The sequence below is a fragment of the Balaenoptera physalus genome (genome assembly GCF_965194825.1).
Source record: "Balaenoptera physalus genome assembly, chromosome: 2".
Taxonomy (NCBI): Eukaryota; Metazoa; Chordata; class Mammalia; order Artiodactyla; family Balaenopteridae; genus Balaenoptera; species Balaenoptera physalus.
This window is the reverse complement of record NC_138883.1, coordinates 143,286,344-143,311,255: the sequence shown is the minus strand read 5'-3', so window position 1 is coordinate 143,311,255 and position 24,912 is coordinate 143,286,344. Positions and strand designations below refer to the sequence as shown.

Here is a 24,912-nt window from a genome sequence, read left to right as displayed (position 1 = left end):
GCAATCTACAGATTCAGTGCAATCCCTATCAAACTACCAATGGCATTCTTCACAGAATTAGAACAAAAAATTTTACAATTCGTATGGAAACACAAAAGACCCCGAATAGCCAAAGCATTTTTGAGAAAGAAAAATGCAGTTGCAGGAATCAGGCTCCCCGACTTCAAACTATACCACAAAGCTACAGTAATCAAGGCAGTATGGTACTGGCACAGAAACAAATATAGATCAGTGGTACAAGACAGAATGCCCAGATAAACCCGTGCACATATGGGCACCTAATTTACAACAAAAGAGGCAAAAACATACAGTGGAGAAAAGATAGCCTCTTCAGTAAGTGGTGCTGGGAGAACTGGACAGCTGCATGTAAAAGAATGAAATTAGAACACTCCCTAACACCATACACAAAAATAAACTCCAAATGGATTAAAGACTTAGATGTAAGACCAGGCACTATAAAACTCTTAGAGGAAAACATAGGAAAAACACTCTTTGACATAAACCACAGCAAGATCTTTTTTGACCCACCTCCTAGAGTAATGGAAATAAAATCAAAAATAAACAAATGGGACTTAATTAAACTTACAAGCTTTTTCTCAGCAAAGGAAACCATAAGCAAGACAAAAAAGACAACCCTCAGAATGGGAGAAAATATTTGCAAATGAAACAACAGACTAAGGATTAATCTCCAAAATACACAAACAGCTCATGGAACACAATATCAAAAAAACTGTCCAGTTAAAAAATGGGCAGAAGACCTCAGTAGACAGTTCACCAAGGAAGACATACAGATGAACAAGAGGCACATGAAAAGATGCTCAACATCACTAATTATTAGAGAAGTGCAAATCAAAACTACAGTGAGGTATCACTTCACGCCGGTCAGAATGGCCATTATCAAAAAATCTAGAAACAATAAATGATGGAAAGGGTGTGGTGAAAAGGGAACCCTCTTGCACTGTTGGTGGTGATGTAAATTGATACAACCACTATGAAAAACAGTATGGAGTTTCCTTAAAAAACTAAAAATAGAACTACCATATGACCCAGCAATCCCACTACTGGGCATATACCCTGAGAAAACCATAATTCAGAAAAAGATATGTACCACAATGTTCATTGCAGCACTATTTACAATAGCCAGGACATGGAAGCAACATAAATGTCCATTGACAGATGAATGGATAAAGATGTTGCACATATATACAATGGAATATTACTCAGCCATAAAAAGAGTTATTGAGTTATTTGTAGTTAGGTGGATGGACCTAGAGTCTGTCATACGGAGTGAAGTAAGTCAGAAAGAAAAAGAAATACCATATGCTAACAAATATATATGGAATCTTAAAAAAAAAAGGGTACTGATGAACCTAGTTGCAGGGCAGGAATAAAGAGGTAGACATAGAAAATGGACTGGAGGACATGGGGTGGGAGGGTGAAGCTGGCGTGAAGTGAGAGTAGCATCGACATATATACACTACGGAATGTAAAATAGTTGGCTGGTGAGAAGCAGCATAGCACAGGGAAATCGGCTTGGTGCTTTGCGATGACCTAGAGGGGTGGGATAGGGAGGCAGAGAGGGAGGCTCAAGAGGGAGGGGATATGGAGACATGTGTATGCATATGGCTGATTTGCTTTGTTGTGCAACGGAAACTAACAGTATTGTGAAGCAATTATACTCCAATAAAGATCTATTAAAAAAAACAAAAAAGCTACCATCTTGAGATGGAATTTAGGAGACCTAAGTTTTAGTTGCTCCTCTGCCTGCCAAGAGCTGTGCAGCCATGAGTGCATCACTTAGCTTCTCTGTGCCTCAGGTTTCTCACCATAAATGGGAGTGTCAAACTAGGTTTCAAATCACATCTGTATACTCATATTACTATATTACTCAAAGAACAGCAGGTATTTCTAAGTGTCCATAAGAAAATGTCCGTATTTTCTTTCTTCCTTTGTGCGTGATGTTATGTTGATAGAGTATGTCATACTTCATTGGAAATATGTTCTGGCCATTAACGTGGACTTAAGAAAAAAAACCTAAACAACCTATTTTTGAATAGGTGATACTTGAATTTAGTAAGAACTTAAAAAACATGACGCATATATATTGGAAAGAATTTTCCTTCCACCTTGAGTTCCAGTTCCTCTTTCCAAAGGCAGCCATTGTCCCCAGTTTCTTGTGTGTGCATCCAGAGATTAACTATACGTTTATAATAATATGCAACCTGAAACCTTTTTTTAGAGTATGCAGAAAAAACAGGTTAATTGCAGGGGAAAAAATAGAAAATGGTATAAGAGAGCTAAAATCCTCATCATAATAAATAGTTTATAGATGATGTTCCAAATTTATGAAAAGAGAAGCAATTAATTTTTAGAAGGATGAGGGTAAAATAGCTAAAAGAGATGAAAATGATTGCTGGGGGTGGCCTGCCATGGCCAGGATATGCAGGGGTTTGTTTTTTAATTATATATATCTGTTGACTCTATGTGTATGTAATCTTTTGATAAAAATTAATTTAAAAAGGAGAAAAGAAGAAAATGTGGATAAACAAATGAAACAGAATTGCCTGGTATTGTTACCCCAGGTGTAACCAGTTTATTTTCTTCCAGTTTTGTCTATACTTTAAAAAATAAGAAAAATTGAAAGGTATCACCCCCATCCCCAAGAAAAATAAAAAAGGTAAATACGTGAGGTGATGAATGTGTTAATTAACTTGGGGGAATTCTTTCACAAGGTATATCAAATCATCACATTGTACTCTTTAAATATCTTAACAATTTTGTCAGTTATACCTCAATAAAACTAAAAAAAAAAGAAAGCTTGAAAGAATAGTACAGGAAACACCTGTAAGCTATCACAGGTTTAACAGTTTTTAACATTTTTCCATATTTGCTCTGTATGTACTTATGTGTATGTGTGTGTGTGTGTGTGTGTATATATATATATATATATAATTTTTTCTGAATCCTTTGAAACAAATTGCAGATATGACAGTTCACCCCTAACTACTACTACTAATTACTGCTAAGCATGCATCTCTTACGAGTGACAGTGTCCTACATACCACAATACCATTATCATATGTAAGAAAATTAGCACTAATTTCCTAGTATAATTTAAGTCATAACTTGAGTTTCCCCAATTGACCCCAAAATGTCTTTTATAGTTAGGGTTTTTTCTTATATGCATTTTGTTCTTTTGAACCAAGATCTAACCAGAGTTTATGCGTTACATTTGGTTATTATGTCTCTTTATTCCAGTCCCCCACCTTTATTTTCATGACATTGAATTTTTGAAGACTGTAACAGTTGTCTTGTAGAATGCCCATATGCTCATATATATGTGTGTGTGTGTGTGTGTATATATATATATATATATATATATATATATATATATAAACTTTTTTTTTTTTTTTTTTTGCCGCACCACACGGCATGCGGGATCTTAGTCCCCGACCAGGGATCGAACCCGTGACCTGTGCCCCCTGCAGTGGAAGCATGGAGTCTTAATCACTGGACTGCCAGGGAAGTCCCAGCACATATATTTTTTAAAATGACAAAAGTGAACTTACATTGGACATATTTTTGAAACTTTTATTTTTTCACTTTATTTTATGACTGTCTTTTTAAGTTCACATTTTCGGTCATACATTCAAGGGTCTTCATACTCTGAGCTTAATATGCTTTTTCAGATTTCTGTCACTGCTCTCCAGCACCATCTTTTCCTCCCCTGAACTATCTGCCATGGTGTCCAGTCATCCTCTCTACTTTTATTCATTATCCAGCATTAGTACAACACAATTAGCTCATATATTTCCCTCACTTGAAATACCTTTCTAGTATTATATTTGCTTGTTTAAGTCATAGAATTTTACAATTTGTTGAGCAGTGTAAGTTTTGTAGGACATAAGGCTGGCCTTCAAGTCCTAACGATGTGACTGACAAGCTGTATGACTTTGATAAGTCATTTCCTTTCTGAGACTAAATTTCCTCAGCTGTAAAATGAGGGGTCAAGTTAAATGTCATTGAATAGCCCATAATTATCAAGGGATAAGTATTGTAGAAAAGTAAGTATTAGAGTTTAGAAGCAGAGGTATGTTGCTGTTGGCTGGTATGTGTCATGTATGTGATTGAATTTAAGCTGAATGGTCGTGAAGCCCAAATGAAATAATTTATGTGAAAAGTTCTGAAAATAATGTTATATAAATGTAATGTGTTTTAGCAAACAAAACGGCAGGGTTCTTTGGGTGGGGATGTTCTGGGATGCTGTTGGTGTAATTATTACAGTATTTTAAAGAGTTTCTTAGAACTTCAGGTGCCCTAATAGTACTACTTAAAACTTTAAAATTGATATTACTCAGTGCTTTCCTAGGCGAGGATAATTATGGATCTGATCTCTTCTCTTGTTCTTACAGCTCTATTATCAAGTCCTAAATTTTGGAATGATTGTCTCCTCGGCACTAATGATCTGGAAGGGGTTAATGGTCATAACTGGAAGTGAAAGTCCAATTGTAGTGGTGCTCAGGTAACAGTTTTTCTTTTCAAGGCATGGAATTGCATGGCATTACTTGGGAGAAAAATTGAAATGTTGAATAACTGATATATCATTCCTTTAGACACTACTCTTTCCCAGAACAGGGCCTGGAAGAAAATTTGTTAGTCTTTCTCAGTTGTGAGACATTCTCAACCTTGTTAGGCACTTTCCATTCAGATCCCAAAGGGCTCATGACTTTTCTATGAAATGTTTATGTGAGCTTTATTTTTGGCACATCTGTTAAGAAAGTGTTTCAGTATACTTTATTTTCCTGAAATCCTTCTGTCTTCTTACATTCTTTACTTTGGTATATCAGGGCTGATACTTAGTTGTTAATTTACAAGATTATATATCATCTTTACAAATTAAGAATTTTTCTGCAGCATGTTTTCAGTGTCAGTACAGAAGCATCACTAATTATTTCCATGTTTCCTGCTGACCTTTAAATATCACTTCTAAATAGACTTCAGGAATTCTGAGTATATTAATGCCATCTCTTGAAGTGACAAATAGTACTGACTTTTTTTTCTCCACTGTCTTCCTTCCCTATCCTTGTACTCGTACTCTTAAGGATTTAAAAACCTAATTTAGCAACTCATTTTTGGAGAATTACCACTTGGTTATTTAATTGAATCATTGTAGTTCTGTCTTATTTGGGGCTTAATTATGTAAGCTATCTCAAGTCTTTTCTGGAGATAATGGAGTATAAATATAAAATAAATTGAATCATTAACATTACCTAAAGTCTAGATAATAGTACCTTATTCTTAACAAGATGAATTTGACTCTTTCATTGTCATACTAGGATATACTTCCAGCAACAAGTGGTTGGAAGCACTGGGTCTCCAGTATCTTACTCCTCCCTTACTCATACCCATACCCTCGGTCTGAATTTATTAGTAATCAAATGCAACTGTGATTTTAGAGATCCAATGAAATGTCTGGAGTTTATTACCTGGGAAAGCATTTAATGTACTATTCTAGGGGTATAGAGACTTGGGTCTCTAGCTTTTTCATTGTCTAACTACAGCCTTGAGCAAGTCATTTATAGACTGAACCATAGTTTCCTCATCTATAAAATGAAGGCTAGACCTAGATGATGTCAGAAGACTTTTCCAGTTTTAAAATTATGTGGCCCTAAGTTCCCAGTCTTGAACTCAGTGGAGAGCTTCAATTTGTGAAGTGTTCAAACACTAACAGAAGGAGAAGCCACACTAATTGGCACTGTGGGGAAAAGCTGTAGAGAGAAGGCCCAGGGAGGCTTCTTTGGAGATTCTTCTGGAATTATTTCAGATTGAGTTCTGTTCAGTGGAGATGTTTAAGTACAATCTAATGACCTTTAAACTGGGAATGATGAGTGAATAGGGGATTAGAGTAAGCACCTGTGGAACATTTTGGTGGTCCTGAAAATATCAGTTGGGGCTTAAAAGGAGTGTTTGGATAAGTTATTTGGTAGCTAGGTTATTTGTATACTAAACTTTTCTGATTGCCGGTGTGGAATAAAGAAAAAAAATGAAAAGAGACCAGGTCATATTAGAAGAGAATCTGGTCAAGACTGGAGGGAGTAGTCATTAGAGAAAGGTAATTTATGTGATTGGGTGTTATTTATGTGATTTCATAAAACTTCAAGGAATATAATTTTTACCTGGAACCAAATGTGCCTCAGAGGACTCAGGCCAACTGAGAATCCACTTTTAGGACTTTCGTGAAACCACTGGGGATAAAGACAAAAATACTTTCTTATTATTTATTTTATTAACTGAAGTTTCAGGGAACATTGAAAACATTTTTTTCCCCCTTTGTGAAGCTGAAGTCAGTTTAATTTATTTTTATTTATATTTTTATTTTTATTTTTATTTATTTATGGCCAAGCTGTGCAGCTTGCGGGATCTTAGTTCCCCCACCAGGGATCGAACCCGGGCCCCCTGCAGTTGAAGTGTGGAGTCCTAATTGGTGGACCACCAGGGAATTCCCCAGTTTAATTTATATATAAATTATTTATATATAACTTCTTATAAAATTGATCATGATTGATGTATTAAATTTAAAAGTACAGTTTAATCAGATAACAGTAAGAAGTTTATCGATAATTTATTTAATTTTTAAAAAGTTTCCCCTGGTTATTTCTTTAATGATCCTCTTACCACATGCTTTTATCTGTTTTTAATTGCCATCTGTATCTGAATTTTTAAATCTTTTTTTTTTTTCTAATCCAACTTTATTCCCTGAATCTACACTCTTGTTTTCATCCTACACTAACATCTCTATCTGGATGTTGACCAGGCACTTGAAACTCCACCTAATAAAAGTAAAATTCATCTCCTTTTCTCAAAAACCTGTTCTTCTTCCTCCTATTTCTGTGACTGTCACGGCCATCTGCTCAATTGCCAATGTTAAAAACCTAGGAGTCATTCTTGATCCCCCCTTCTGTCATAGCCTATTGGTCATTGAATTTGTTATTTTCCCTCTCTCTATTCTACCCTTTTTTAGCTGTCCTCCCTGCTGTTATTCTATTTCAAGCCCTCATCATTTCCTGCCTGGGCTGTTGTAGTGACCTTTAAAAAAAATGCTTTTATAATCAGAAAAAAGTTAATATATTTTCATTATATGAAATGTTGTAAACACAAAAAAAATCTAGATGAAACTAAGTCACCCATAGTTCTGGGATATAATTACTATTAACATTGTAGTCTCTTTTTTCATGTATATTATTTCTTACATAATTGAGGTAATTCTGTATGTGTATCCTTTTCTCAATCTTCTCCCCTTATCATTCTCCAGTGTCCATGTTTTTAATAACACTTTTAATAATTACCAAGTATTCACTTGTAAGTAATAGCCTGGACATCTGGTCTCCCAACTTACCTTCTCATCTTTTCCAGTTTACTCATCAATTCAATAAATATTTGAATGTCTTCTATATACTCTGTAGTTTCTGAAGGGATGTTTCTTAAATGCAAATATGATAATGATATTCCCTGCTAAAATTCTAGAGTATCTCAGAAGCAGTTTAGCACAGTGAGAGTGAACCCCCTTGGTTCAAATCTCACCTTTATCATTTTTTTAATTTACAACTCTAGGCCATTCTAAGCCTCAGTCTCCTTATCTATAAAGTTGGGATAATAATAGTACCTACATCATAGAGTTGTTCTGAAGATTGTTTTTAAAAAAAACTCTTAAAATTAGCACTCTGCATATAATAAGTGCTCGATAAAGATGAGTCATTCACCCAGAACAACTCAGCTTTTATCTGTTTCATTTATATCATTTTCAAGCAAGGTTTTATTTGAACAAAGGATGTCCCTGATTTTAAAAAATCAGCCAAAATAAAAACTTGAAAATTTCATGTCTAGAATACCTTCTGTAATATTTTCACCAAACACATGTTCTATCTTTTATCTGAACACCTTCTGAGAAAGGGAACTCATTGCCCCAAGAGGAACCTAAACAAAACTTTTAAGAATAAACATGTACTGAAAATCCATATTTCTAGTGGTTCCCAAATTTTGGTCGTATTAGAATCACTTGGGATCTTTACAGAATACTGATGCCTGCTTCTCTCATCCACAGACATTCTGATTTAAGTGGTTTGAGATATGACCTGAGCGTGGGGATTTTTAAGTTTCCCAGGTGATTCTTGTGTGCACCAAAGTTTGGGAACCACCACCATATTCCCTTATGTATGTAGAGGGACCAGAGTCTTCAAACAGAAGTGTCTGGACTTTGTCATTTTTGCTGTATTGAATTTTATTCCTTGTCTTCTATTGTTTCTTATTAAATTTATTGTTAATGAAAACTGGAGCTTGAGTTGCTGAAAACAATACTGATGGGCTACTTCTTTATAGAAAGAAAAGTTTCATTAATTAGTGCAAATATCTTAGGACCTTTGAAGAACTTGGTATAAGGTAGAACAGGTGAAAGGTAAGAAGACACTCTAGAAGTTTGTCATCATTAATTACCATGGAATTGAATTCTTTGCTTGTTTCTGAAATTCTTAGGCAAAAATCTCTGCTCTTGTCCTTGGTTTTGTTTCTTGTTTCTCTTTTTTAAATAAATAAATTGATAGCACAAGCATTATCTCTGTCGCTGACTGTTCTTTGACTTGATGAGCTGTTTTTCCTTCTTGTTGGGTTGAAACCATGAGGTCATCTTGGTCTGTATCTTTATAAATGGCAGGAAAAGATGATCCAGTTCTCATCTGAATATCTTTTAGCATTTTCAGATGAAGTGAGAATAAGGACAGTGATTATAAAGTTCACTCTTTTATATTCTGTTTGTCATTTGAAATTTTAAAAGGTTAAAGAATTAGTAACATTGCCGTTTTCAAAATTTAAGTTCTTTTGAATAGTAATGGTTGAAATGGAACTAGTTAATGAAGGCTATTAACTAAAGGAAACCTTTAGTATACCTAGTCTGAGGAAACCATATTTGGAGGACAATACACATTTTATGTTGATATATTTGTTAAGATATTAAGTATATTCCAAAGGTGATACTTTTAATTGTTTGTTGCATATCTAACTTTGAAAGTAAATTTAATCTCAGGCTTTCTTTTGCTATTATATTCTTCTTTCCCTCCCAGTGGCAGCATGGAACCTGCATTTCATAGAGGAGATCTTCTCTTTCTAACAAATCGAGTTGAAGATCCCATACGAGTGGGAGAAATTGTTGTTTTTAGGATAGAAGGAAGAGAGATTCCTATAGTTCACCGAGTCTTGAAGATTCATGAAAAGTATGTGCAAACTATATCTTCTCTATTTTAAAACACTCTTATGTTTTAGTGTCTGCAGCATTTAATTTTGATAGCCTAAAGATTAAGAAAGGGTGGGGAACTCCTAGGTCCTTCTTCCAGTCCATTTTTATGAATGTCTGAAGGTTTGGTGAACATTTGGAAGACTAAATACTTATTTAGTAATTCATTTTTCCCTGAAGGCTTTTCTGGAGGGTTTTCTTGGTTCCCTTCCACTTCCCAACCAGATCAGTAACCCTGTCTGTATATAGCCCCAGAAAAAACATGACACAAAGGTTGATCCCAAATAGAATCTTCTGATATAATGGACGAGGTAGCCCTAACCTTTCAAAAACAAACCTTTAAGGCAATCTTACAGATATTTTAAATAAGAATAAATTTGTCAACTTTTCCAAATTCCAAAGAAAATTTCTGAAATCTAAGTTATTCTTGTAAATATAGACTCTTGCATTTTAGAATTGAAAAAGATATATGTAAAACCTTGAGAATCTCCTGGTGTGGAGGAGGGACATAACAATGAGCAAAAAATGTCACTTCTCTGGGTCTCAGTTTCCCTGTCTGTAGTAGAAAGAGGTTCAGGAAGATGAACTATAAGATCTCTGGGTTCAGTATTTTAAGATAACTTCAAATGGAGTATAATCTGTAAAAATTTTGGATCCCTGTGTTGTACACCTGAAAACTAATATAATATTGTTAAATCAACTATACCTCAATAAAAAATAATAATAAAATAAAGTATGCAGGAAAAAAAAAAAAAAGATCTCTGGGCTCTAAGCCTGTGCTTCCCTGTGCAGCTACATATTCCTCACCCACTCCATTCCAAGTCTGTAATATTTCTAGTTAAGGAAAACTTTCAGAAGGAAGGAAAGAAAGAAATGAAGGAAAAGGGAGTGTCCTGGAGGACATACAGAGGGAAGTAAAACAGTGGGAGTGATGTAGGTTCTTGAGTATGAAGAAGCCCTAAATAGATACTACCTCATGCTTACCACCCTCTCAAGTAGTTTACATTCTCCACTTCCAGAAGAGGGAACTGTCAACTGTTGCTTTTTGAAAAATCTCTGTAAACATTCTAGCTTAGAAGAGTTCTTTCTTCACTGATAAAATAAAGATCTTACTGCTGTTTTTTTCCATACTTCCAGTATATTGGAAGATTATAATTTTTATATTGCATTCTATTAGTGACTAGGAAGGAATAACTTAGTTTTTTAAATTTTACTTTTATTTATTGAGAAGGTTCATTCAGTACAGGTAGTGTTTTCCATATTCTCAAAGTATATTTGTGTTGTTTGTTCTCACCAACTTTCCCCTGAATTTATCAGAAAAAATCACGCCCTGCTTTGGGTAGAGCAGAAGTTGTCCATTTTTATGTGTGATCCTTTGAAATTGAGTTATTTATTTATTTTAGAATAGGCTTTTTTATATACATATATAAATTTATTTATTTATTTATATTTATTCTTGGGTTGGGTCTTTGTTGCTGCGCGCGGGCTTTCTCTAGTTGCAGCGAGCGGGAGCTACTCTTCGTTGCGGTGCGTGGGCTTCTCATTGTGGTGGCTTCTCTTGTTGTGGAGCACCAGCTCTAGGCTCATGGGCTTCAGTAGTTTTGGCACGTGGGCTCAGTAGTTGTGGCTCACAGGCTCTAGAGCGCAGGCTCAGCAGTTGTGGTTCACGGGCTTAGTTGCTCCGTGGCATGTGGGATCTTCCCAGACCAGGGCTCAAACCCCTGTCCCCTGGATTGGCAGGTGGATTCTTAACCACTGTGCCACCAGGGAAGTCCCGAGTCTTTTATTTTAAAACAGTTATCTTGTTTCAGGACAGGTTCACTGACAGATATATCAATTACAGATTCCTTAAATTTAACAGAATTGTGAATATTTTAAACTGTATGGTATTTGTAATCTGACGTTATTGGTCATTTACGTTAAACATTTGAGATGCCTTTAATTAGCAGGCCTGTTTAAATAACAGATCCTATTAATCTTCTGAAGTTTCAAATTTCCTTTTTTGGGGTGGGGGGAAGACTAAAATACCTGGTTGTAATAATCATTTGATTTAATAGTATTAACATTGTTCTTAAATATGGGACCAAATGACAACCAAAATGGATTAAGTTTTTGTAGTAAATGTGTCCTGAAAGTTTTCAAGCTGGTTTTTGCACTGTTAACACGTTTCTGTCATCTGAACCTTGTTTTAAGAAGTGAAATCCTGAGCTTTAAGAATAGAGGTAGGAATTGTTCAGCTAACCTCTCTCTTGTCTCATTCCTCCTTTCCTTCTCCATCTACTTTTTTTTTAAATAAATTTTATTTATTTATTTATTTATTTATTTTTGGCACCTGGACAGGGACTTGAACCCTGGGCCCTCAGATTAAAAGTTCCATCTGCTTCTTATGTAACTTTGTAAATTTGTAAATATAACATAAAACTCTTTTTTTCATATATTGAATCTCCATCTTATGAACATTCTTATTACATTATTATTCTTACACATGATGCTGTGTGAAATTGGAAAACACAAAATTGCCTGTAATCCTAGCATCCAGAGATAAAATGTTAAGTTGGGGGTCATTCTCTTTTTGTCTTATAAACATATGTTTTCCTCCCCATGCAACACTGGGATCTGCTTAATACTACCTTTTTTTTTTTTCAACATCTTTATTGGAGTATAATTGCTTTACAATGTTGTGTTAGTTTTTGCTGTATAACAAAGTGAATCACCTATATGTATACATATATCCCCATATCCCCTCCCTCTTGCACCTCCCTCCCACCCTCCCTATCCCACCCCTATAGGTGGTCACAAAGCACTGAGCTGATCTCCCTGTGCTATGCAGCTTCTTCCCCCTAGCTATCTATTTTACGTTTGGTAGTGTATATATGTCAGTGCTACTCTCTCACTTCATCCCAGCTTACCCTTCCCCGTGTCCTCAAGTCCCTTCTCTATATCTGCATCTTTATTCCTGTCCTGCCCCTAGGTTCATCAGAACCATTTTATTTTTTATTTTTTGGTTCCATATATATGTGTTAGCATACGGTATTTGTTTTTCTCTTTCTGACTTACTTCACTCTGTACGACAGACTCTGGGTCCATCCACCTCACTACAAATAACTCAATTTCGTTTCTTTTTATGGCTGAGTAATATTCTGTTGTATATATGTGCCACATCTTCTTTATCCATTCATCTGTCGATGGACACTAAGGTTGCTTCCATGTCCTGGCTATTGTAAATAATGCTGCAATGAACATTGGGGTACATGCTTCTTTTTGAATTATGGTTTTCTCAGGGTATATGCCCGGTAGTGGGATTGCTGGGTCATATGGTAGTTCTATTTTTAGTTTTTGAAGGAACCTCCATACTGTTCTCCATAGTGGCTGCATCAATTTACATTCCCACCAACAGTGCAAGAGGGTTCCCTTTTCTCCACACCCTCTCCAGCATTTATTGTTTGTAGATTTTTTGATAATGGCCATTCTGACTGGTGTGAGGTGATACCTCATTGTAGTTTTGATTTGCATTTCTCTAATGATCAGTGATGTTGAACATCCTTTCATGTGTTTGTCGGCAGTCTGTATATCTTCTTTGGAGAAATGTCTATTTAGGTCTTCTGCCCATTTTTGGATTGGGCTGTTTGTTTTTTTGATATTGAGCTGCATGAGCTGCTTGTATATTTTGGAGATTAATTCTTTGTCAGTTGCTTCGTTTGCAAATATTTTCTCCCATTCTGAGGGTTGTCTTTTTGTCTTGTTTATGGTTTCCTTTGCTGAGCAAAAGCTTTTAAGTTTCATTAGGTCCCATTTGTTTATTTTTGTTTTTATTTCCCTTACTCTAGGAAGTGAGTCAAAAAAGATCTTGCTGTGATTTATGTCATAGCATGTTCTGCCTTATGTTTTCCTCTAAGAGTTTTATTTATGGGACTCTCTGTACTTCCTGGACTTGATTGACTATTTCCTCTCCCATGTTAGGGAAGTTTTCAACTATAATCTCTTCAAATATTTTCTCAGACCCTTTCTTTTTCTCTTCTTCTTCTGGGACCCCTATAATTTGAATGTTGGTGCAATTAATGTTGTCCCAGAGTTCTCTGAGACTGTCCTCAATTCTTTTCATTCTTTTTTCTTTATTCTGCTCTGCAGTAGTTAGTTACACTATTTTATCTTCCAGGTCACTTGTCTGTTCTTCTGCCTCAGTTATTCTGCTATTGATTCCTTCTAGAGAATTTTTTATTTCATTTATTGTGTTGTTCATCGTTGTTTGTTTGCTCTTTAGTTCTTCTAGGTCCTTGTTAAATGTTTCTTGTATTTTCTCCATTCTATTTCCAAGATTTTGGATTATCTTTACTATCATTACTCTGAATTCTTTTTCAGGTAGACTGCCTATTTCCTCTTCATTTGTTTGGTCTGGTGGGTTTTTACCTTGCTCCTTCGTCTGCTGCATATTTCTCTGTCTTCTCATTTAACTTACTGTGTTTGGGGTCTCCTTTTCGCAGGCTGTAGGTTCATAGTTCCCGTTGTTTTTGGTGTCTGCCCCCAGTGGGTAAGGTTGGTTCAGTGACTTGTGTAGGCTTCCTGGTGGAGGGGACTGGTGCCTGTGTTTTGGTGGGTGGGGCTGGATCTTGTCTTTCTGGTGGACAGGGCCGCATCCGGTGGTGTGTTTTTGAGTGTCTGTGAACTTAGTATGACTTTAGGCAGCCTCTCTGCTAATGGGTGGGGCTGTGTTCCTGTCCTGCTAGTTGTTTGGCATGGGGCGTCCAGCACTGGAGTTTGCTGGCCGTCGGGTGGAGCTGGGTCTTAGCGTTGAGATGGAGGTCTCTGGGAGAGCTCTCGCTGATTGATATTACGTGGGGCTGGAAGGTCTCTGGTGGTCCAATGTCCTGAGCTCGGTTCTCCCACCTCAGAGGCTCGGGCCTGACACCAGGCTGGAGCACCAAGACCCTGTGAGCCACACGGCATTGTGTTGACTGGCTCTCCATCACCGTGGCCGTGGCAGGCAAGGTTTGTGGGCACGACTTCAGCTACCTGGGAAAAGCTCTGATATGACATCAGAACTTATTTCTGCAACTATCTGGAAAAATCCATACTTGACTTTTTCCCATCTTCTCCAGCTGTAGAATATCTGCCCTCCAAGCAGCACATAACCTAAACAATGAGATGTTTGCCTCAGTTGTTTCCCAGAAGCTTGGAGTCAGCTGTGTCCTCAATACTACTTTGTAACATGATTATCTCATGAGCATATGGTAGAATATACCTGGTATTACCACATATGCAAAGAATCCCTGAACTAAAAGATGACCTTGCCAAGTACTACTTAATACGATGGTACTAGGTCCATGAATTTGAATCTGTTCTTTGTGCCCAGTGTAGTTGTTCATCTAGTCCTGCCTGTTATCCAGATGAGACTAATTTTGTGTCCTGAACTATCTGACTAGGCAGTGGAAAAGTGCACATTATCAAGGGCTTCTCTCTAATGCACTACTGAGCTCAGGAAAAATTCCCTTAACAGAAACATTAAGTAATTTCCAATATTTGGGGACAATAGGAAATTGTGAGAAAGTGGTTGGCATTGGAGTTTTTGTTTCTGTTTGGAGATTGTGTTATCCCTTAATCATTTTATCTTTTCAAAAATTATTTTTTTTGTTTTTTTAAACTAAACGTGTTACAGGATATTAAATATAGTTCCCTGTGCTATACTGTAGGTCCTTGTTGTTTATCTACTTTATACGTAGTAGTGTGTATCTGTTAATCCCATATTCCCAATTTATCTCTCCCCCCGGCTTGTTTTTTTTTTTAAAAAAGACTTAACCACCTCCTGCACTGATTATAGTTAATACTGTATTTTTAATTAAGTAAAAAAAAGGAGGGCTATGAGATATGCATGCAGGTAAGGTTATATGTACTGTGGCAAACAGCAAAAAACTTCTTTGAATCCTCCTCTCCCCTCGCCTATTTCTTGCTTTCCATTTTCTTCCAAAATGGGCGAGTTAGGAAAGCAGAGATAGTGAAGTTTGTTTTTTAATTTAAAAGGTGAGATAGCTATTAAATGTTTATCAGTTGACTTAATTTTCGTGTATAGCTCCTCATATTAGCCTGTTAGTCAGCAATTTGTAATACTTACATTTTTCCCACATATAAACTCTTACTTTATCTTATTTTATAGCCTGCTCTAATATGTATTTAGTAAGTTCAGCCTATAGGTAGTATTATAATTTGATGATATTGAATACTGGCATGTGATCAAGTATTTAGAAGGAGAATTCTCCATTGGGGTGGCTTAGTCCTTTGCTTTGCTTTTTCTGTGCAGATAGATTATTTTGCACCTGTTTGGCTCTTGGGGTCTTACTTTATCTTATCTAAGTTATTTCCTCCCTCCTAACATCACAGTATTGTGATGGTTGAATTAAATTTTAGGTGCTTTGAGCTCCTTGGAGATAGATAATACTAAATATTTGGTCCCTATGCTAGCGAGGGAAAAGTCCCATATAAATGTGTTGTCAATCAGGATTCGGTGCTCGTGGGTTGTGAATTGCTAGAATAGGTCTTCATAGTTGGCTTAATAGGAGCTGGTTGCCACCAGAGAATATTTCTTGCACTATTAAGTAGATGAAGGAAACCTGTGCTTTTTCAAACAGCTGTAGTGGGTCCTCATTACATCCCAGAGGTGGGGAAATTGTGTTTGTTTGTTTTGTTGACAAATTAAGTCTTTGGGAATAGCTCAGATCTCTTGTAGCATCCCTTTCCTTTCCTGGGGAGTTTCCCATTTCCCAGCTTTTCTTTCCTCATACTTTACTTTTCTGCCTCTTTTCTTGGTGTTATTTCCTGGTTGAATGGACTCTTCTTCCTGCTGCTCCTGATTTTCACTCCGCAGCTAGCGCCACCTTGGCACCTGTCCTCTTTTACCCTCCAGGATTTTTCAGATATTCTTTCACTTACTGAGTTGTCAGCTACAGATTATTTTTCTCTGTATATATTTGCATTTTTTCTAATTGGAATCTCATTTTTAATGAGACTGTTTGCACTTGACTGTTTTTGGTGTTTGCAGCAGCTCCCAATTTAGTTTTATCTGCAGATGATTTAGTGTCTAGAGAGCCAGTTTCTGGCTTAGAATCTAAGTGGATATTAGTCAGTAGGAGTTAAAGCTATTTTTCTTCTTTCTAGTGTAGCTGTTAACCCAAACTCACTTGAGTTAATTTTAAGACAGTCTTTATCTACTGTAAAATGTACTTTGCTTTCAGTTAAATTTTAAGATTACTAGAAGCCTCATGGTTCTTTAGTATAATTAAATTAATAATTATCTGATCGAGTAAGATGATGTTTCTGTAGACCCTGGCTTGTAAAAGTAGTGCATGTTTGTTGGAGAAAAAAAAATGAGAAGCTAAAGTTAAGCTAAAAAAAAGCCATAGATAGCTGCTGTTTACACCTTGGTCTATCATTTTAGACCCTGTTTAATATTTTTCTTTTTTACTTTTTTTTTCATATGGAGAATTTCTAACATGCACAAAGTAGACAAAACAGTATAATGAACTTCCATGTACCAGTCACCTAGTTCCAATAATTATTAATCTATAGCCAATTCTGCCTACATTACCACCTCTTCCCCTTCTCCTGCCTGTATTATTTTGAATCAAATCCTAGATATCATGTGGTATCATATGTAAATATTTCAATAAATAGCTATAAAACATAACCAGTGAGCTTTTAAAGAGTATAACTATAATTAGCATTCTTACACCTAAAAAAATGAACAGTCATTCCTTTGTATCATTAAGTTTCCAATCTTTGTTCAAATTTCCAATTGTGTCTTAACTTTTTTTAACAATTTGTTTGAATCCAGATTCAGAGAAGGTCCTCAATTGCAGTTGGCTGATATGGCTTTATAATGTCTTTTATTTATATCTGTAAATTCCTTCTCTAACTTTCTTTGTCCCTTGCAATTTATTGGTTGAAGAAACTGGGTCATCCTGTAGTTTCCCACAGTCTTCGTTTGGCAGATTATATCCAAACTAAGTAGTTTAATGTGTTCCTTTGCGCTTTGTATTTCCAAAATATTGGTGGTTTGTGTTTATTTTAATATAAAAATGAGATTATACTGTACATGCTATTTTGTAATATTTTTTCACTTAATAAAATTTGTATGATCTTCTGATGTCATTAAATTTTCTTCTGTATCATCGTCCTTAATGCTTGCATAGATTTCAACTCCTGTTAGACTTTGTTTGCTTCCAGTTTTTCCCTGTTGTAAACAATATAGCTATGAACATCCTTTTAGCTAAATAAATAATTATTTTGATATTGGGAATGATGATAAAATGCCACAGTTCCACAGGAATTTTCAGTTAACATGAACAAATTTTGTGCTTTCAAATGGCGTGAAGGTATTTGGTGACTTGGGTTTCCTTTACTCTTTTAAGGCAAAATGGACATATCAAGTTTTTGACCAAAGGAGATAATAATGCGGTTGATGACCGAGGCCTCTATAAACAAGGACAACATTGGCTAGAGAAAAAAGATGTCGTGGGGAGAGCGAGGGGGTAAGTATAGAGGGGAGATTTACTGAAACATTGGCTCTCTCGATCATATTGTCTGATCATACACAATTGAATATAATGGTTTGGTCCCGGTTCAGCCAAATCACCTTGTGTCCTTTGAAAAAGTGTGCTTCTTAAAATGCATCTGAAACTTCAGGTTTACTGCTCCAGAAGGGAGGATATGGGGTGCTATAGAAGAACAGAATATTAGTGATGAGGATGAATTAGAGTGACAATTTAAAAAATTCATTTGTCTGTTTAATTCATTTCAGAAATGTTATTGGGCACCTTTCATGTACTCTGACGTCTAATACTGTGCTAGGCTCTGGGGATCCAGAGTGGTATTAATCCTGCTTCTTGAAACTTACATTTCTTAAGTGTTTACTGAGTCAGCAACTTAAAGTGTTCATCTAGATTAATTTCATCATGTTGATTTATTCCATATTGTTTTATTTCTAGTTTTGAAATTATTGAGGTCAAATGAAATTTAAAAGTTATATTAAGCCTGTTTATTTCAGATTTTATCAGGAGAACAGATCAGTGAAGGACAGGAATTGTAAGTTACTGGTATGAGGAAGTATGGGATTATTACTACCTTCATGTTATTAATACTATTAACAATAACTCACATTTATTAGTGCTTACTCTGTGCCAGAGACTCATTCTAAGTGCTTTCTTTACAAGTATTACCTCATTTTAACCTCAGAACAACCCTAATATTTCCATTCTACAGATGAGGAAACACAGACATGTTAGGTTGTTTATCTAAGGTCACACTGATGATAGTAAGTGGCTGGCTGACTCCAGAGCCCACCTTTTAACCATCATAGCAAAATTACTGGTATAACACTTCTGAGATGGGTAGCTGCTTGTTCTCACTCTTTAGATGCCACATGGCACTGTTATCCACTGTCAGAACATCTGCTCCTTCTAACCTAGGACAGACACTGTGGATTCAGTGATTCCACCAGCGAACAGTGGAACAGTGGAACTGAGGAACTGTGTTCCCATAAAGAAGTAAGTTCAAGTTATTAAGTAAAAGCTGCCTCAGTTACAACAGAAGAGATGTTCAGTTTGGGGCCAGAGAGATCGGATCAGAAAAGGCACCAGTGTGTTTTGTCTTCAGCAGACCTGGTTTTTTGTGCACACCTCCAGTTCAAGGGAACTTGATTTCCTATGATGGAGCTAAACATACTTTTATAATTCAAATTAGATTATCAGTGCTTCTGAGAAGTGATAGTCCCCATTTCCCTCAGTTCCCAAGGTGCTGCTAATATCAGCCTCTTAGAGTCTTTTTGCTTTTCCTTTAATTGCAAATGTACAGATTCTTGTAGAAACATAAGGAAATAACAGTCATCAAAAAGCAAAGTCACTTCTTTCAGTTCCTCCATAAATATTTAATTTTTTGGTTTGTGTTCTTTTAGCCGATATGTGTAAAGATGCAGATCTTAATGTATAAGTGTGTATACATAAACACATTTCGTGTGTGGGGAGAGAATGGTCATACTGCTTATAACCTCTTTTTTATCCTCCAATGTTGTTAGTATCTATAAATCAAAAGATTTATTTCCATATCATCATTTTCAAAGCTGTATGCTACTCCACTGTGTGGAAAGACCGTATTTTTATTTAGCCAATCTCCCATTGTCAGATGCCTTTGACTGTGAACAGTGTTATGATGAGCATCCCTGTTACATGTATCTCAGTGCCTCTGCCCAATCATTTCTTCACAGTAAATTCTTAGACTTGGAATGACCTGGTGAAACATAAGCATATTTTAAGGCTTTGGACAAATTCTGCTGTACAGTTTTACTTGTACTCCTCCCAGAGTGTCCCTTTATCTGGATCTTGATTCTTAGGTGTTTAATGTAGCTCTGTCTGCTCATTGTGGCCCCCTGTTTGGGTAAAAAAATGCATCATCCTATGGAAGGGTGGAGGAACCAGGCTTTCTTTTACTCAAGTAACTTGTCTTTCTAAAGAATTTTTTAAAAGTCCCAAACTATGTACAGTGTTATTTCTAAAATCCCAACATTGAAAGTTATAGGCCTTTTTCTGGCTGTTAATTAAAAAAATGTTACAGTCTGGTACTCTCTGAATTAAATAACTTTCCATGAAGTGTAAACATCTGGGACATGAACAGCAGGAGCACAGAATCTTAACTGTACAAATTCACTTTCCGTTGATTATGTCACCACTTACCTTGACACATAAGGAGGCACATCACCTCCTTTTGTGAAAATTGTGTTTATAAAATGCTAAACTATATTTCAGAGTCAGACTGTACCCAAACCTTGGAATTTTTTTTTTCAAACAGCTGCACACTAAAAAATTTTACACTGAAGCCTAAAGCCCTAAATAAAAACAAGTTTAAACAATTTTTTATTGAAATGTAATTCACATATATTAGGATATAAAATTTACCCTTTTAAAGTGTACAGTACAGCGAGTTTTATTATATTCACAAAGTTGTAAAACCATCACCACTGTTTAATTCCAGAACATTTCCTCACCCCATAAAGAGAACTTGGTACTGATTTGCAGTCACTCCGCATCCCCTTCTCCCTGCAGCCCCTGGCAACCACTAATCTACTTCCTGTCTCTATGAATTGCCTGTTCTGGACATTTTATATAAACAGAATCTTACAATATGTGGTCTTACAATATGTCCGGCTTCTTTCACCTAGCATAATGTTTTCAAGGTTCATTCATGTTATAGCATGTAATAAAACACTTTTAGAAAGTGAAACTAATACTGAACCAACTAAGAATAGGGGTGATTCTTTCTAAATTCAGGTAGTTGAAAAACACAAGAGAACCTGTTAGTCAAAGACGAGTAGAAAGCAACAGGAGAAAAGGATGAAAGCCTGGCAGAAGATCAGGGACTAGAGAAATATTGACAGCGAAAAGGAGAATAAAAATAAAGGAAGGAGCAGAGTAACTGAGCTCTCTGTTGACTGAAATCAGTTTTATGGAGGAGGCTTTTATTTATTTATTTATTTTAATATATATATATATTTTTTGTCTGTGTCTGGTATTAGTTGCGGCCCACGGAATCTTCGTTGCCACGTGTGGGATCTTTAGTTGTGGCATTTGAACTCTTAGTTGCGACATGCATGTGGCATCCAGTTCCCTGACCAGGGATCGCACCCAGGCCCCCTGCATTGGGAGCATGGAGTCTTACCCACTGGACCACCAGGGAAGTCCTGGAGGAGTCTTTTAAAATGTACTTTTTACTTCGCTTGAAACAGACGGTTCCGGGATAGAAACAATGATCCTTTTTAAGGCAGCTACTGGGGTCCAAACTTCCCAGACATAGATCCCTTTTGACATCTGACAGATTATTTTCACCCAGAGCATCAGCAGATAGTTCTTCCTTCTGAGGCTCCTTTCTTAGCAGCACCTTTGATCCCAAGAACTCCCAGGGACACGTATTTACCCCTACTGTACCTTCTAGATGTTAACTTGCCACAGGCTGGTGTTGAGGTTGGCTTTGTGGATGGCATTTGTTTTACTTATTTTAAACCTCTGCTTATTATCAACTCTGCTTTAGCAGAGTTTATCTGAACTCAGTAGGAAAAAAGTGCAACTGATTTGAATTTAAGGTGACTGATGATAGCAGCATTATGCCCTTGATTAGCAACTCTTGACTGTCTCTGTCTATGGAGGAAAACAGTGGTATATATAATTAAATCTTTTGTTTGACTCTGGACTGCCTGTCATATTCTGGCAACCTTATGTTTTGCTTCTATTACTCCTAAAGACCAAGTTGCTTCTATTTCACACTTAGGGTGGGCGAGGAACAACCACCTAAGGGGGGGAAAATGTTTCCATGGATAACCCATAAGCAGACTATGTGATCATTGTGGTTCTTTGAGCATAGATATCATTGTATGGAGGTAACAGTGAAAGTCTGTACCCCTGAGCATGGCTGCTGATTGATCATCAGGCCAGAATTAGCAGTCTGATGTTGTTTTATTTATTAAAAAAAATTTTTTTTTTTTTTTAGATTTTTATTTTATTTACTTATTTTTGGCTGCGTTGGGTCTTCATTGCTATGCGTGGGCCTTCTCTAGTTGCGGTGAGTGGGGGCTACTCTTTGTTGCGGTGCGCAGGCTTCTCACTGCGGTGGCTTCTCTTGTTGCGGAGCGCGGGCTCCAGGTGCGTGGGCTTCAGTAGTTGTGGCACACAGGCTCAGTAGTTGTGGCTTGTGGGCTCTAGAGCACAGGCTCAGTAGTTGTGGCATACGGGCTTAGTTGCTCCGCGGCATGTGGGATCTTCCCAGACCAGGGCTCGAACCCATGTCCCCCTACATTGGCAGGCGGATTCCTAACCACTGTGCCACCAGGGAAGCCCCTGATGTTGTTTTAATAGAAGTCACAGATGCTTTTATAGCTTTTAATCTGCATTTTACTGTAAGGCATTTGCCTTTATGTTCTTAAATTTAGACGATTTTCCTTCTGAAAGACTGGAAACTGTTGCTTTTATGAAGATGTTATAAGTGAGACAAAAGAAATAGAGTTGTTGCATTGAAAAGAAAAAATATGTGTATTAAAAATATAGAAAACCTTTATCTACCCTCCTAGAGCTTAGCTAGGCCATTCTGTAGTGACTGTTACTTTTCAGCTCTTAGAGGTCCCAGGGGTTGAAACTAAAGCATGGGCCCTAAAAGGGGATATGATTTGTCACCACATGCCTGTTCCATACATCTTGCTTGCTAGAACTGTGCTTCTTGTACTTTAATGTGCAGAAGCGTCATTTGGGCCTGACCTTCCAGAGGTCCTCTAACTCAGTAAATCCGGGAAGGTAGAGCAATCTGCACTTTTTTAAAAATTTATTTATTTATTTATTTATTTATTTATTTATTTACTTTTGGCTGTGTTAGGTCTTCGTTGCTGCGTGTGGGCTTTCTCTGGTTGCGGCGAGCGGGGGCTGCTCTTCGCTGCGGTGCGCGGGCTTCTCCTGTGGTGGCTTCTCTTGTTAGGGAGCACGGGCTCTAGGAGTGTGGGCTTCAGTAGTTGTGTCTCACGGGCACTAGAGCGCAGGTTCAGTAGTTGTGGCGCACAGGCTTAGTTGCTCTGTGGCATGTGGAATCTTCCTGGACCAGGGCTCAAACCCGTGTGCCCTGCATTGGCAGGCGGATTCTTAACCACTATGCCACCGGGCAAGTCCGCAATTTTCCTTTTTTTTTTTTTTAGTTTTATTTATTTATTTTTGGCTGTGCTGGGTCTTCGTTTCTGTGTGAGGGCTTTCTCTAGTTGCGGCGAGCGGGGGCCACTCTTCATCGCGGTGCGCGGGCCTCTCAGCATTGCAGGCTCTCTTGTTGCGGAGCACAGGCTCCAGACGCGCAGGCTCAGTAGCTGTGGCTCACGGGCCCAGTTGCTCCGCGGCATGTGGGATCTTCCCAGACCAGGGCTCGAACCCGTGTCCCCTGCATTGGCAGGCAGATTCTCAACCACTGCGCCACCAGGGAAGCCCCGCAATCTGCATTTTTAACGAGCTGTCCAAGAGATTCTCACAGTGGAGGTGTAGGTTTTAAGAAACATCAACTTACGCGAATGGGAGTTCGGGGATGGGGAGAGAGAGAGATGAGTCTGGGTAGTGCTGCCAGAGGGGGAGGGGCAGGATGGGGTGAGGACAGGAGACAGGAAGTAAGAGGAGCTCTTAAAAGGAAGTAAAATGCACCAAAGACAAAACTTCTGTTTTTCAAGATTGCCTAAGCCTCTGATGGTTAGAGGTGTTATATGGGAGGTAATTTCTGTTTGTGTACCTTTGGTGTGTGCAGAGGTTGTGGGTGCCCTGAATAAAAGTATCTGGGATATTTTAAAGTATGCAAAGGTCAACCTCCCTTCTCTAGGACAGGCTCTAGGATGGTATCACCCAGTCCACTCTGGAATCCAACAGTAGAAGAGGAGGAGAAAGAAGAAAGTTGTACATTTCTAACTGCTATTTCCTCCCACATCTCTGTCTACTCTGAATTCTTATGATGTTGAAGAGTCTTTCGTTTTGAGGGGAGAATTGAAGTCCTGGGAGGAAGTGAGATCCCCAAGGGAAAGAGAAAAGAAGAGGCCTGGATATTCCAGCATTCAATCAGGCAGTATTTACTGGATGCCTGCTATGTGCCAAGTGTCAAGTTTGGCCTTGAAGATACAGTGGGGAAGAGATTGGCACTGTTTCTGCCTTTATAGAGCTTAGAGTCTAGTAGGGGAGACAGACACTATCCAGCTAGTTAGGCAACTAATTCTGTAATTAAACTCATGATGAAGACTTCAAAGGAAATATATGAGGTGATATGAGATTATTTAACAAGTGGTTTTACCTAGTTTGAGGGGACAAACTTTAGGGACAAGAGGAAAGCAAGAGCTAGTGAAAAAACAAAGGTGTAGCAGCCAAGAGGTAGGTAGAGAAAGAGACTGGTATGTTACAGAAACCAAGGAGAAAGATTTCAAGGGCAAGTTTCTGGTCATCAAAGTCAAGTGCTGCAGAGATGAAAAGGAAGATAGGAGCTGAGACTGGTCTTCTGCATACAGTGATTTAAACTGTTCTAGAAGAAGTTTCAGGATTAAGAGAACCAAAGCCAGATTACAGGTGGTTAAAAAATGAGAGGGTGGTGAAATCTTAAGTACTATAATGAGCTGTACACTCACTTTTTGGACACTTAACATGAAGTACCTTGTAATGTTCTGGCTGTGTTTGCCTTGTCTCCCCAACTAGATTGACAGCTCTCCACAGGTTATAACAACAAACCCAACCCCTAACACTGAATCAGCATGTGGCATTAGAGTCACCAACTAGAGGTCAGAGACCTCAGATCTGATACTGGTTCCACCATGTACCCTGCGCATGAGCAACTGTTTCCTCATCTATAAAATGGCTATACCCCTAACTTCCCTATCACATGGGCTGTTGAAAGGGTCTAATAGGACAGTATATACAAATGGATTTTGTGAGCTGAAAATTAGTATTCTATGGAAGATATTGAGAATGTTCAGTAAATGATAACAGCTACTTAGAAAGTTCTGTGATGATCAGTTTTTTGTTTGTTTGTTTAGATTCGTTCCTTACATTGGGATTGTGACGATCCTCATGAATGACTATCCTAAATTTAAGGTAAGA

The 24,912-nt window shown here is 37.4% G+C and overlaps 1 protein-coding gene across 9 annotated transcripts in view; it reads left to right on the top strand.

Moving 5' to 3' along the window:
• The window catches only part of SEC11A (SEC11 homolog A, signal peptidase complex subunit), a gene marked incomplete at its 5' end in the record, with an annotated part of 54,636 nt that overhangs the window by 29,018 nt on the left and 706 nt on the right, over positions 1-24,912 (top strand). For 3 of the 9 annotated variants that reach the window (XM_082448871.1, XM_082448863.1, XM_082448870.1), the window contains 5 exons: positions 4,413-4,522; positions 9,114-9,263; positions 17,683-17,802; positions 18,739-18,816; positions 24,849-24,906. In XM_082448871.1, coding sequence (XP_082304997.1) covers positions 4,440-4,522; positions 9,114-9,263; positions 17,683-17,802; positions 18,739-18,816; positions 24,849-24,906 — 489 coding nt within the window. Of the gene's footprint in view, positions 1-4,412; positions 4,523-9,113; positions 9,264-17,682; positions 17,803-18,317; positions 18,367-18,738; positions 18,817-24,848; positions 24,907-24,912 lie in introns of all 9 variants that reach the window. The other 6 variants (XM_082448864.1, XM_082448866.1, XM_082448867.1 and 3 more) reach the window with 6 other exon arrangements.